Source organism: Neovison vison, chromosome 6, assembly GCF_020171115.1.
Source record: "Neovison vison isolate M4711 chromosome 6, ASM_NN_V1, whole genome shotgun sequence".
Classification (NCBI taxonomy): Eukaryota; Metazoa; Chordata; class Mammalia; order Carnivora; family Mustelidae; genus Neogale; species Neogale vison.
Window position 1 is genome coordinate 206949292 of NC_058096.1, and position 11930 is coordinate 206961221.

The 11930-nt window shown below is 50.7% G+C and overlaps 1 protein-coding gene across 6 annotated transcripts in view; it reads right to left on the reverse strand.

Moving 5' to 3' along the window:
• Nucleotides 1-11550, reverse strand: part of DHX30 (DExH-box helicase 30) — a 30887-nt gene extending 19337 nt beyond the window's left edge. Inside the window, exons 1-6 of one of the 6 annotated variants that reach the window (XM_044253665.1) lie at nucleotides 11412-11550; nucleotides 8820-8914; nucleotides 8045-8151; nucleotides 7088-7142; nucleotides 1763-1858; nucleotides 608-636 (exon numbers count right to left, since the gene is read on the reverse strand). In XM_044253665.1, the coding sequence (XP_044109600.1) occupies nucleotides 608-636; nucleotides 1763-1858; nucleotides 7088-7142; nucleotides 8045-8069 (205 nt within the window). In that variant the 5' untranslated portion in view covers nucleotides 8070-8151; nucleotides 8820-8914; nucleotides 11412-11550. Of the gene's footprint in view, nucleotides 1-607; nucleotides 637-1762; nucleotides 1859-5077; nucleotides 5244-7087; nucleotides 7143-8044; nucleotides 8152-8819; nucleotides 8915-10781; nucleotides 10875-11411 lie in introns of those variants that run through there. The other 5 variants (XM_044253664.1, XM_044253667.1, XM_044253668.1 and 2 more) reach the window with 5 other exon arrangements.
• Between the last annotated feature and the right edge of the window lie 380 nt (nucleotides 11551-11930).

Consider the following 11930-nt stretch of genomic DNA (forward strand, 5'->3'; position numbering starts at 1 on the left):
GCTCTGAATTTCCTCACCCTTTACCTAGGAGGTAAAGAGCTTGGCGGCAGAGTAGGAGGAGACTGGCAAAGGAGGTGAGCGTTTTTCCCCATTCCAATCTGAGTCCGATGGGCAATGTAACCTATTCGAGTGGCCCCCATTTTGTGAGCGCTGTTTTCCTATCTGAACACCAGAGACACTGTTTCTGCCACACAAACTTCCTTCTAAAGGCAGTGAAGTCACTAGGGAGTCAGAAAGCGTGGCAGAAAGGCCCGACAGTCATGTGTGGACTAAAAAGTCTGTTGCTTTTGGGATGAAGAAGTGGAGGCAAGGCCCTTTTTAGGTTGAGAGAGAAAGAGAGAGAGAGAGGAGGCAAAGATGCATACACCCATGGGTGCCTTCTGGAGGCACAGCTGTGAGGAGGCAATCAGGCTCAGGGGGTCTGTGCTCCTCCAGGGAAGACAGCGTAGGGACGGTCCCCCACCAGGAGCCGCTGTCCCCCAAGTGCAGCAGCCTTCTCCCCTGCATGTGCTCAAGGAGGCACTGCCTAGCCGTGCTGCCTGGTTCATCCCACCTAACCATCTGTAAGCTCAGCCAAAGCACATCTGACACTCTCCGAGCCACTCACCTGCCATGTTGGAAATGTTAACGTTCAGCCTTTTCGAGTTACAGGGCATTTTAAGAAAGAAAAAAAAAAGGGCAATCAACTCTTGTTTTGGCAACGGTAGGGGGGGTGGCATTTCTTTAACACCTAAGTCAAATGGTCAGAGGGGCTGCGAGTATTTCTTTCTACGCTGCTGTCTGGAGTCGGGGCCGCTGCCGCGGGAAGGCGTCGCGGGTGGAAACTGAGCGGGACCAGGGCAGCAGCGTGGGCGGCAGAAACTGAGCTGCTCCATGCTGCCCGACCCTTCCTGAGCTCTTGACCTTCAAAGCACTTTACAGACAGAACCTAAAGTGGACATACTGTCTCCACAGGAGGCAAAGACTCTATGACCTAAAACAGTGTTCTTCTGCTAGGCAGCTGACATCGGGATGTGAACAGACAGCCAACGGGGCAGAGGGGGCAGCTGTCAGAGCACGAACAAGAAGCCACCAGGAGCACTGGTCTTAGCAGACCCGGAAAAGATCAAAATCTGAGGGAGGGGCAGAGATACTCACAGGTGGGGATGCTTCCTCGGGACCCCTTACAGGCCCCACCCCTGGGGTACCAGTGGGACCTGAGGGGAGCTATCACCTGTCTGGGTGCTCGGACATCCTCCCCAGTCAAAAGGTGAGCCTACCCTGCCAAATGGACTGAGAGACAGATTTTAGTGTCAGTAAAGTGCTTTGAGGAGCTGGGGGGAGGTAGGGAGGGGATCTGCCAGGTATTCCAGGGTCTCCAAGATGGGAGTACCCAGGGCCTGGTGAGGGCACTCTGTTCTGGCCCTGCTACAGGTGCCTTGTGCTTCCTGAACCATCTAAGCCAGGGACCGCCTAGAAGATCCAAGCCCTGCAGATTCTCCACACTGATGCTGAAGACCCAGACTGAGCCTAGGCTGTATACCTGGTCACACGAGGAAGCCCAAGGAGACCACGGGGTCTGAGCCAGAGGCCAAGGATCATAAAAAAAAACCCAGACCTTTCCAGATGATTTCTCCTTGAGGGTTCCAACAGCTCCACTAGCCCCACACCTCCTCACTTGCTTTCCAGAGGACCGTGACCCTGGCACATGGGCTCCCATGCCGCCCGCCTCCCCCACAGACCCTGCACCAAGCTGATGCTGGAGGCAAGGCTCCTCCCTTACCTCGAGAGATGGTCCCTCCAGGGGCAGGGTTGACACACATGGGTGGAAGGCGGGGTGGGGGAAGTTTGCACTGACGCTGCCTGTGCTGGGCCCGATCTGGGGAAAGATAGAGGGCATCAGGGTGATGGGTTCTTACCCCTCACAGTTACAGACCCGTGGACAGACGCATCCCAGAGCATCTGAGAGGAGCTCTGGGCGGCAGGGCTGTGGGATGGTGCAGGCAGTCAGTCACAGGCTCTGAAAAACAGTGCCACCAACCCCACACAGAAAGAAGGCAACAGTCTACTATAGACGGGATACACGATAAATTTGTAGAGATCCCTTCCTGACTCTCAAAACAGCCCTCAAACTCTGTTCCCTGAGGCACCTTGTGTGAGTCAAACACCCATCCCACTTCCTTCTTTAGAGTCCTGAGTAGTGAGCATGAAACAAGAAAATAATTAAAAACTGAAAAACCACGGCACTGTGTAAATCCCCTTTATCTGTCTTCTGCGTATCTTAGCTAGCCCTGTGTCTGCTACTGGTTCCCAGATGGCCACATCTCAGACTATTCTTCCCCTCTAAGAAATGGGCTAGAAAAGGACCAACTGGCTGTTGGGGTCCTCCCTAAGCCAAGACCAGACCCACACTTACCAGCCTTCTCTCTCTTTATAAAAGTCAATTGTTTGCTATTCCAAATATTTCCATTCATTTGGAGACTAAATACTACTTTTCAGTGACGTATAAAGTATGTTTTTAAGACGTCCCAAAACGTTGATATGCATGAACATCACTGTTGCATGGGAAGGTGGGAACGTACAGGGAAGTCAAGTTTCCTGCTGACCGCCACCTAGGTGGTGACGATGTCATCGAATCCCTGGGTCTGGGGGAAAAGGTACACGAGCCCTCTGCTCTTTGCCTCGCTGGTTTCAATATGATTAATGGGGCAGGAGAGGAGCAGGGCAAGACAGCCCCACACACACTATACCCAACAGTCTGCTCGGCTGCCATCATGTCCATTTCCATAATGCAAATCGGCTCATACACAATCGGTACATGAGGAAATATCAGTAAAACATGTGAACCCTCAGTTCAAATATGGTTTTCCTAAGGCAAGGGAACTGAAATAGCAAAGGTAGAATTGTAATTTTCAACAAGAAAACAAAAGACCCTATCAAATGTACATATGTATATATGTATCTGTATACATACATGGGTATATATATATATATACATATATACACACACATACACATATACTTTTTTTTTTTTTTTTTTTTTGAGAGCAAGCACACACATGCAACAGGGGTGGGAGGGGCAAAGGGAGAAAGAGAGAATCTTAAGCAGGTTCCATGTCCGGCACGGAGCCCAACATGGGGCTCGATCCCACGACCCTGAGATCATGACCTGAGCTGAAACCAAGAGTTGGACGCTTAACCCACTGAGCCACCCAAGCACCCCTCAACTATATTTTTTTTAAAAACTTGAACCTGAGTGCCTGCAGGGAATCGAGGTGATAGATACATGTGGATTCACTCTACAGGTTTTTCAACATTTCAGTAGTTTTGAGACTTTCCATACTACTGCGCTAAGGGGAAGGCATGTACCTACAGCGAGGTCCTCCTCCCCCAACACTGCCAGCTGCAAGTGCCCTACTGGCAAGCCCCATGGGCTCAGAGCCCCGCTGTCCCCCACATGGCCTCTGCCAGCCCTGTACACTGTTGGCACTGCACTGCGCCGTGGGCCTCGGCTGTCCACAGCATCCTCCCAGCCCCAGTGACCGCTGTTCGCACACTCGGGCCACCAGGTTACGCTGTACCCCACAGGCCCTCTGATGACTTGAGAGGTGTGTCATTCTGCAAAAAACACATCCAGTGATACAGGAGAAATGCCTGTAGGGTCTTCTGGAACAAAGTGCCTAGGATCAAGGTTTATCTTGAAACTAAGGTGGAAAATGATCAGTTCAACCTTTCCAGTCCTGTTTGAGAAGGGTTCTCATTCATTTCCAGGGATGCTGGATTAAGAAAAAAGAAGTAAGTGATTTGATGATTATCTGTTTCATAAAGCATTTTCAGTAAGCGGGAGAGGGGGAATTGCTAAAATTCCACATCACAGAGCCCTCTTCTGAACATGGAGCTGGAGGAGGAAAATGGCACATTCTTGCTGTTGATCTAGTGTTTTCCAAAGTTTTGTGCTGACTGTAAAGGACTCAGCTTGCTCTCTGTGGCCTGATTCTGATGGTATTGCCTCCAAGAGACAAGAAACTTGTGCTAAGAACCCAGCAAAGGCAGTAACAGGCCACTTACCGCTCATGAACACGCTGGTGGGGCGGTACTGGCAGCTCCGCTGAATTACATTAGAGAAAAGATGGCAGCCGCAGACCCAGCGGGCCACTGTCCACCAAGCTGCAGGGCACTGCTCCAACTCTCACCTTCAGAAGCGGCCAGCAGCCCGACCCGCTGAGACGCTAAGCCCCGGAGTGCAAGAAAGCCTCTCTGACACTGGGCTGCCTCCTCCGATCGTGCAGCCGCACAGCTCGCTGCATGCTGGGGCCAGCCTGTCCCTCTCTGGCAAAACACCAGCTACGGGGCTGCACCCCAGAGAGATCCAACTACTCACATTTATCAAGGGCCTGCCAACTCAAGACTGAGGGCTGCAGACAGACCACAGCCAGGTGCTCTTCCTGTACTCTCTCTCATCTACATCATACCTCTGAAGGCAGGGGCTGGGAAACAGGATCGGGTAAGTTAACAGCTTGCTAGCACTAATGGGGACCAGATATGAACCCCAGAGAGTCTGACTCAACCTTGACACCATGTGACATTCCCCCTAGGGGCTCACGACACCTGAGGGAGCTCATAATCCCATCATGAGGAGCAAAGAAACCTAAAAACGAGATAAGAGATAAAGAACAGTCCTATACAACAATGAAAATGTCACAGGGCCACACCTGACCAATTGCCAAGGTCACGGTGCAAACCGCAAGTGATACTAGCATTCAGAAGACAGGAAAGGGCGTTCAGCCTAACTGTCAGAAAAGGAAGGGCAGGTTTGCCTGAAGGAAAACATCCAAGGCAATAAACTCTTTCTGATTAATGGTTTTCCCTGAGATCTTCGAGCATAAAGTGGTTGTTGGTAAGAATGTAACACTTACCAGTGTGGAAAGCAAGGCCCCAAATCAGACTATGTCTGATTATTAGGTCCTAAAGCTATTTAATACCACAGACCCGTGAATTTACCAGGTGTCAGGCCCTCTTCTAAGCTCTTTATCTGTACTAACTCCTCTGATCCCTAGAACAACTGTGTGAGGCAGGTCCTAGGATCTGGCTCACTTACGTCAGGAGGAAATGAAGGCACAGAGGTCCAATCACTGGCCCCCAGCCTTGGCCAGCATGGGTGCCAAAGTGTGAATCAGGCCTCTGGTTCCAGAACTTTTGCACAGAGACGCTCTGTTGACTTCCATGGAACTGAATGCTAATGTCACCCCCAGCGAAAAGTCTCTCGAACAAATCAATCCCAAGCCTAGAAAGAAAAATTACAAACACTCTGAAGGAATTTTGCCACAACCCTCTCACCTGGTACCATCTCCCTATCATGTGGGAGTGAAATAACACAGAAAAAAGGAGGATCATGATTTTTACTGGGCCCTCCGTCTCTTTACAAAATCAGCGCTGTTCCTTCAGACACTCCCACCATGGGAGAATCTATTTTCATCCAACTTTCACAAGTAGGCGGACAACGAAGCCCACTGATTAATAAGTAAACACAAAGTGACTTAATTTTCAGCTCAAAATGTGCTGTCCACACTAATCTCAAACCCAATTATTTCCAGTCAGTTAACCAACGAAACCAGGACGATAGATTAATTTTTTCATGCAATACGAAAATACACAGAGTGACTAAAAACAAACAAGGAGGGGGCGCCTGGGTGGCTCAGTTGGTTAAGTGTCTGCCTTCAGCTCAGGGTATGACTCCAGGGTCCTGGGATTAGGCCCGGCCTCAGACTCCCTGCTCAGTGGGGAGCTGGCTTCTCCCTCTCTCTCTGAAGCTCTCCCCTGCTTCTGCTCTCTCCTCTCTGTCAAATAAATAAAATTAAAACAAACCAACAAAACAAGGAGGCAGAAAGAGGCTGTTCTGAGCCCTGGTATATCCAGCCCTCCTTCTGACCCCATTCAACAGGACACCACTAAGCCAAGGGTTTCCAGGCCTCTAGGAACACGAATGGTAGAGGAGACCCTGTGGGAGGAAGCCTCTTCTTTTTTTCCAGTAGGCTCCACACCCACTGTGAAGCCCAACGTCGGGTTCAAACTCACAACCCTGAGATCCAGAGTCGTTGGTCTACTGACTGAGCCGCCCGGGGGCGGGGATGGGGGGTGGGGGATGGGCGTGTTGGGAGGACAAGGGAAGACCTTTTTAAGGCTCTACTGGCTGAGCTCTACTAACCGAGCTGCTGGCGGCAGGGGATGGGAGGGTTGGGAGGAGGAGAGGGGCTTTTCAATCAGCATTACGGAAGGTCTACAACGGTTCTCACTGATTTGTAAATTATGCTCCGAGTGGAGTATTACAGTCAGCATCAACAGAGATAACAGGCTTTGTACCACTGTTCCCTCAGAGGAGGAAAGTCCTGCTCCTAAGACCCTCTGGACTGTGGTCCATGAAGGCTTCCCCAGCTATCGCTTACTTCCTGTAAGCAGGAATGAATGCTACCCTACAGCCCAGACGCGGCTCAATTCTGCCATTGCTTACACAGTCCTCTGACCCCAGCTGCTGGACAGCACAGGTTCCAAAACTTGCCACAGTTTCTATGACCACCAATATAGCAAGGACTCAAGCCACTTTCCCCAGCGTTTGCTGAGGGCTACCCTGTGCAGAAGGCTGTGCCAGGTGCCGCAGATGATAAAGGAACACAGCAGGCCCTGGGTGCAGGGAGCCTCTAGTCTAGAGATACGATGGTCAGAACAGACTAAGCGCAAGAAGGTACAGACGCGGTACTGAGGAAAATCAGAGAGAGGCGAGAGACTGCGTTTTGCTGACAGAATCAAGAACGGTTCATGGAGAAAATGGTGTAAAACACCAGCTTAGAAAAACAGATGGGAATCCAACGGGCAGTGAGTATGTGTGAGAGGATATGCAAGGGCAGGAGTAGCAAGTGAACACAGGGAACTTGGCCAAGGACCCAGCCTTGGGTTATAAGCACCATGCAAGGGGAAGGCAGAGAAAGGACTTTGGTAAGTCATGCAAAGAAGGCGTCTAGGGCTACACGCTGGTACAAGACTTCCAAGGCCCTCACAGCTGCCCATCACAGGGAGGGAGGGCATGAGGTCCCAAGCACAGCCATGTTCTTACCTTTTCTGAATGAGTCCAGGCTGAACATTTCTGGCCAGGAGGGAAAGCTGGAATCCTAAGAAGGAGGGTCCAAAGGCAATGGTTACAATTCTTGGTCCAGGATCCCACAGAGAAGACTTCAATAACACAGAAAGGGCTGTCCAGAAGGCGAGAAAAATGAAGCTCTTCACTACTGAGCCCCAGCCGCTGCTCCCAGGCTTAAGGATGGAAGGGCCATCTCCACTCTAGAGTAATTACATGGCTTTGTTTTTTCCTCACTGACAGCTTTCTTCTCTTCTCTGTCCTAAACTCCCCGAGCCCTGCTCAACAGAGCGAGATGCATTTCATCCTGAGAGACATACTTCCACCTCATCGCAATACTTGCAATTTTCCTGGGACCTCTGGGAAGAACGGAAACTCTATATGGACCCTTTTTCTCATGTGGCATCAGCGAGCGGGACTGATGACGACCCTACGGACAAACTAGTTTATGGGGCTCTCAGAGAACCCAGGCAAGCCCCTAGGGATGGGACTTGATGGTTGTATCAAGGAGTAACTTTCATAATTCAAAATAAAAAGCTTTTCATAGTGGAGTTTATTAAATAACAAATATTAAGTTAAAGTTCAACTGTTGAGCAAAAATGTTGGTACATTTTGTTCATTTAACTGAGGAGTATACCTAGAACCTTAAAACACACACACACACACACACACACACAGGTAAATAACACTTCTGGTTTAACAATTTTGTTTTTAAAAAAACACTCAAACTCACTTATAGACATTTTTAAGAATGTAGTACTCCTGGGTTGGTACAGTAACCTTTTGTGGCCTCAGTTGAAAAACATCTACACAATGTTTTAACAAACCAGGATAATGTCCAACATTACAAGGAGTCTAATAGGGCCTACATTCCTGCTCCTGACAGCTTTCCCGTCTAATTCTCAAATGGCGGGGAGATGGGGGTAGAGGGCTGACCTGGGGCCGAATCTTTCAGGTCCATAGCAGGTCTGCCCTGATGGCCTCCTCTCCCCCAGGGATGCCGGAAATTTCAGCCGATAGCATATGGTAGCTCAGAGAGAAAACTTCAATACAATATCAACAATGATACAATTCACTTTAAGAAGTTACATCCTATAGACTCCTTCTTTCCAAATTAAAAGAAAAAGGGTGTAATTTGAGATTCTAATCTTAAAGAAAAACCTGAATACTGTAAAATCTAAACCATCTAAGTGATTATTACTTGAGAAACAATACTTTCTTGCTAAGAAAGAACAAATTAATTTGCTTGTGAACAGACTGCTCTGCTTTTAAAAAGTCCCCAACCCTCTCCAATGCTCATATAACACGAGCTTTTCCTCTATTAGTCTAAGAACTACGTATGATATTCAAGATAGGATGTTTTAAGACATTTCACTGAGCTCTAGAACATTTCATAGAGACTGAAAAGAAAGTTGCATTCCTTGAAATATAATTATGTTGGAAACTTTTATGATTCACAGTTTCTCTTAAATAATTCAAAGGTAAGTAAAATAATATTATGTCAAGAGTTCTTGCATAATGAAACACCACTTAACTCCAAGTAGAGTTACTATGGGATGATTCAAGGACAGAGAGATTCCATAATGACTAATTTAAAATGATACCCTTCTTCCAAGACAGTCACAAATGGATTTAATACGTGCCTTTGCTTTACAGTGTGGCTAAGCATGAGGTGTGCCACTGTTCTGTGTGCATGGCTAAGTCAACTTACCTTACACGAGCAGTGACAGTCTCAGATTTTGTAGGTTTTTGAACTGGAGCTGAATTCTCTCCTTGCTATTCCTCATCACGAGGCTGGGCCTCCTCCTAAAAAATACAAGGTTGGGTCACTAAAGTCATGGGTCCCACGGGGAAAATAAAGTTGCTGCAGGCCACTGAAATCCATTTACTAACTCTAACAACAAGTTTTGTTAATGGCATGAAGCACACACTGGACACATTGGCCTCACTTCAGGACCCACCATGACAGACTCACGACCCATCAGATTGTGAGCTGTCCTACACCAGCACCTGTAAGATACCAAGAAAGAGATGTCATGGTAAAGAGGGGCGTATAGTCCTGAAAGCATTTTCTCCAAGCCCAGAGCAAAACCCACTTCAGTTCTGAGTTCTAATCCCATAATGACCCTTCTATGACCCTACTTAAGGTAGATAAAGAAGCTCTTACAGATTAGGAAAATGACAACTAAATGTTGAATGCCATTTTTATACTTCACAAAGTATGGAAGCATAGACTTTATAGTACTTAACCTATGTAACTTCCCAGAGAGGTTGAAACTCTTTCCCAGGGAAGGAAACTGAGGCAGATTTTCCCGGAGAAAGTTATACAACTTGCCCAAGATCCCTTAGCTGACTCAGGACAGAATGGAAATCTGCATTTAGGTACTGGACTCCAAAGCTTTCCATGCTTATATGACACTATTTTTCTTATTTCCATGATACTATGCTGTTGCCTAAATGTCCCATGGTTCATTCCTGGAAATAATATTTTATAGTGATATAAAGGTTGAAAGGGGCAAGATCGGTTCAACTGATAAGCTTTGGACCATGGCTTCATAAGTTAAAACGCTTGGAGGATAAAAGTCTTTTGGAGGTAAAGGGGCAACCTACACAGGTTTAAAAAAAAAAAAATGCAGCAAAGGATGTATTTCCCACATCTTAAGCTCTGCAAATAAAGAGCACTACTATAAACTCTATCAGGAGAAGAGGCCTCCCTCCTGGAAACTCCAATACTCCCAAGATTTAAGTGTAAATTCTAAGATATAGTCAAGATTTACAATGACAGGGGCTTTATTGCTTTCAAAGAAACTGCAAGGGAAACCATCAGACAATGTCTCTTTTCCCTCCGGCCAGTAAGTTGCAACCAAAAACAGTTTGAGAGTCTGCACCTGGCCATCTGCAGTCCACCTGCTACAGTGTTTGGCAAGCCCCCGTAGACTAGGTTTGCAAAGTGGGACAATCTCTGTCTTGCAACATCACAATTAAGATGACCAATGTGGCTACAAGAGGACTAGCTAGACAGCATGCTGACGCCATACTCTGGGCTTGGGGGTTCTGAGGACCCCTGGGACTCCAGTTCACTGCAAACAAAGGACCCAACATGCATTAGGTCTTCCCCTGCGAAATGGGGCAAGTCACCACCAGCAAACAAAGAACACCTCACCCCTTGGCCTCCCCCAGTGGCAAGGTCGGTGCAAAAAGGGGCAAACCAGGGGGGCCAGAATGCACCAGGCCTCCCTTTGGACGAACGGTCCAGGCGGCACAGGGGACAGACAAAGGTCCCGGGGCACTCCGGGGGCTTCCTCCAGGCCCTGCCTCGGGGAACGGAGCATCCCCTGAGGCGGAGGCGTCGTTGCGCCAATGAAGCGGCCTCTCCCGCGGTCCCCGTGGAGCCCCTGGCTACCAGGCCCGCCCCGGCGGACCGGCCTGGCCCCCGCCCCCGCCCAGGCTCCATGGCAACGGCAGGCCGAGGCCTGGCTGCCCACGGCTCGGCCGGGCCGGCTTCGCGGGCAGGCCTAGGATGCCCGGCCTGCTCCTCGGGCCCGCCCGCTTCTCCGCCCCACTCTCCGCCAAGCCGGCGGTCGGCCCCGGGCCCCTCCTCGCGCCGACCACCCCCGGCCGCGGCAAGCTCCTCAAGGGGACACGAAAGGGGAGAATAAAAAGCCCAATTCACCTGTTGTTACAGATGTGAAACAAGCCTCGGTGCACCGCGCATGAGCCGCGGGCCCCCCCAACCACGGCCGGACTACAACTCCCACCAGCGGCGGCGCGGCCCCTTCCGGGTCCCGAGGCGGAAGTCCCGCCGGCCGCCCCGGCGCTCCCCGCCCCGCCTCCCGCGCCGACCCCGCGTCTGAGCGGGTCTCCAGCGGGCCCCCCACCCGGGGCTCGCAGGGGCCTCCCAGGGCTCACGCCACTGGGCGGCCAACCCGCGGCGAGACCCCGGCGCCGGGCCCAATGGGGGGCGGCCGCGGCGGGCGCAGGAGGGACTTCCGGCAGAGGCGCCGAGGGGGTGGGCTGCGCGGGCCCCTCTGGGGCAGCGGAGGGAACGGGTCTGGACAGCGGAGGCCAGGGCCCCACACGGCGCCCCCTCCCAGCGCCTCAGCATCCGGCAGTGTGAGAGGAGGAGGGCCCTCGCGAGCTCCGCGCCCCCGCCCCGCGGCCCCCGGCCAGTCAGGGCTGAGCCGGGGACGAAATCCTGCTCGGGATCCGGACCTCCACCCGCCTTCCCCGCCACAGCCCGTTGCCACGCCTCTGCTCCTACGCTACCCTACCTTACCCTCTCCGTTCTCCTACCCTCTCCTACCCGCTCTCCTCCGATCTTCTGTTTAGGGAGGTGAGAATTTCCGCCTCCCGACATTGTTAGGAGGAGACCAGCGCGATGGCACGTTGTAAACTGTACAACACTGGGGAAAGACAAGGTGGCACTTGCCGGTCCGAGTGCCGCCGGGCTGCTCTGGAGGTCTCGTCCCCGCCCCCTTGCCTCCGAAGGCCGTCCGGATGCGGCTCTCGTGGGAGTTTGGTGGAATCCAGCTTCTAAAGGGGAGAACTCGGCTGGGGTTCCTCTGAGGCTAGGTCAAGTAGGAACGACCTAGGATATGCTTTTAAGACGTGGCCTTTCAGGATACATGAAGAATTAGTACCATATCCCATTTTTGTGCAAACAATTAAATGCAACAAGTTGTTTTTGTTTTTGTTTTTCCTCTCTCTCCCTCTCTCTCTACATTGGACCAGAAGGGTGGGGGAGGTGAGCGTGGAGCACCAAACACTCATTCAAATAATTACTATCTTTTCTGAGCAGGGCATGGTACCGTGCTATGGCGTG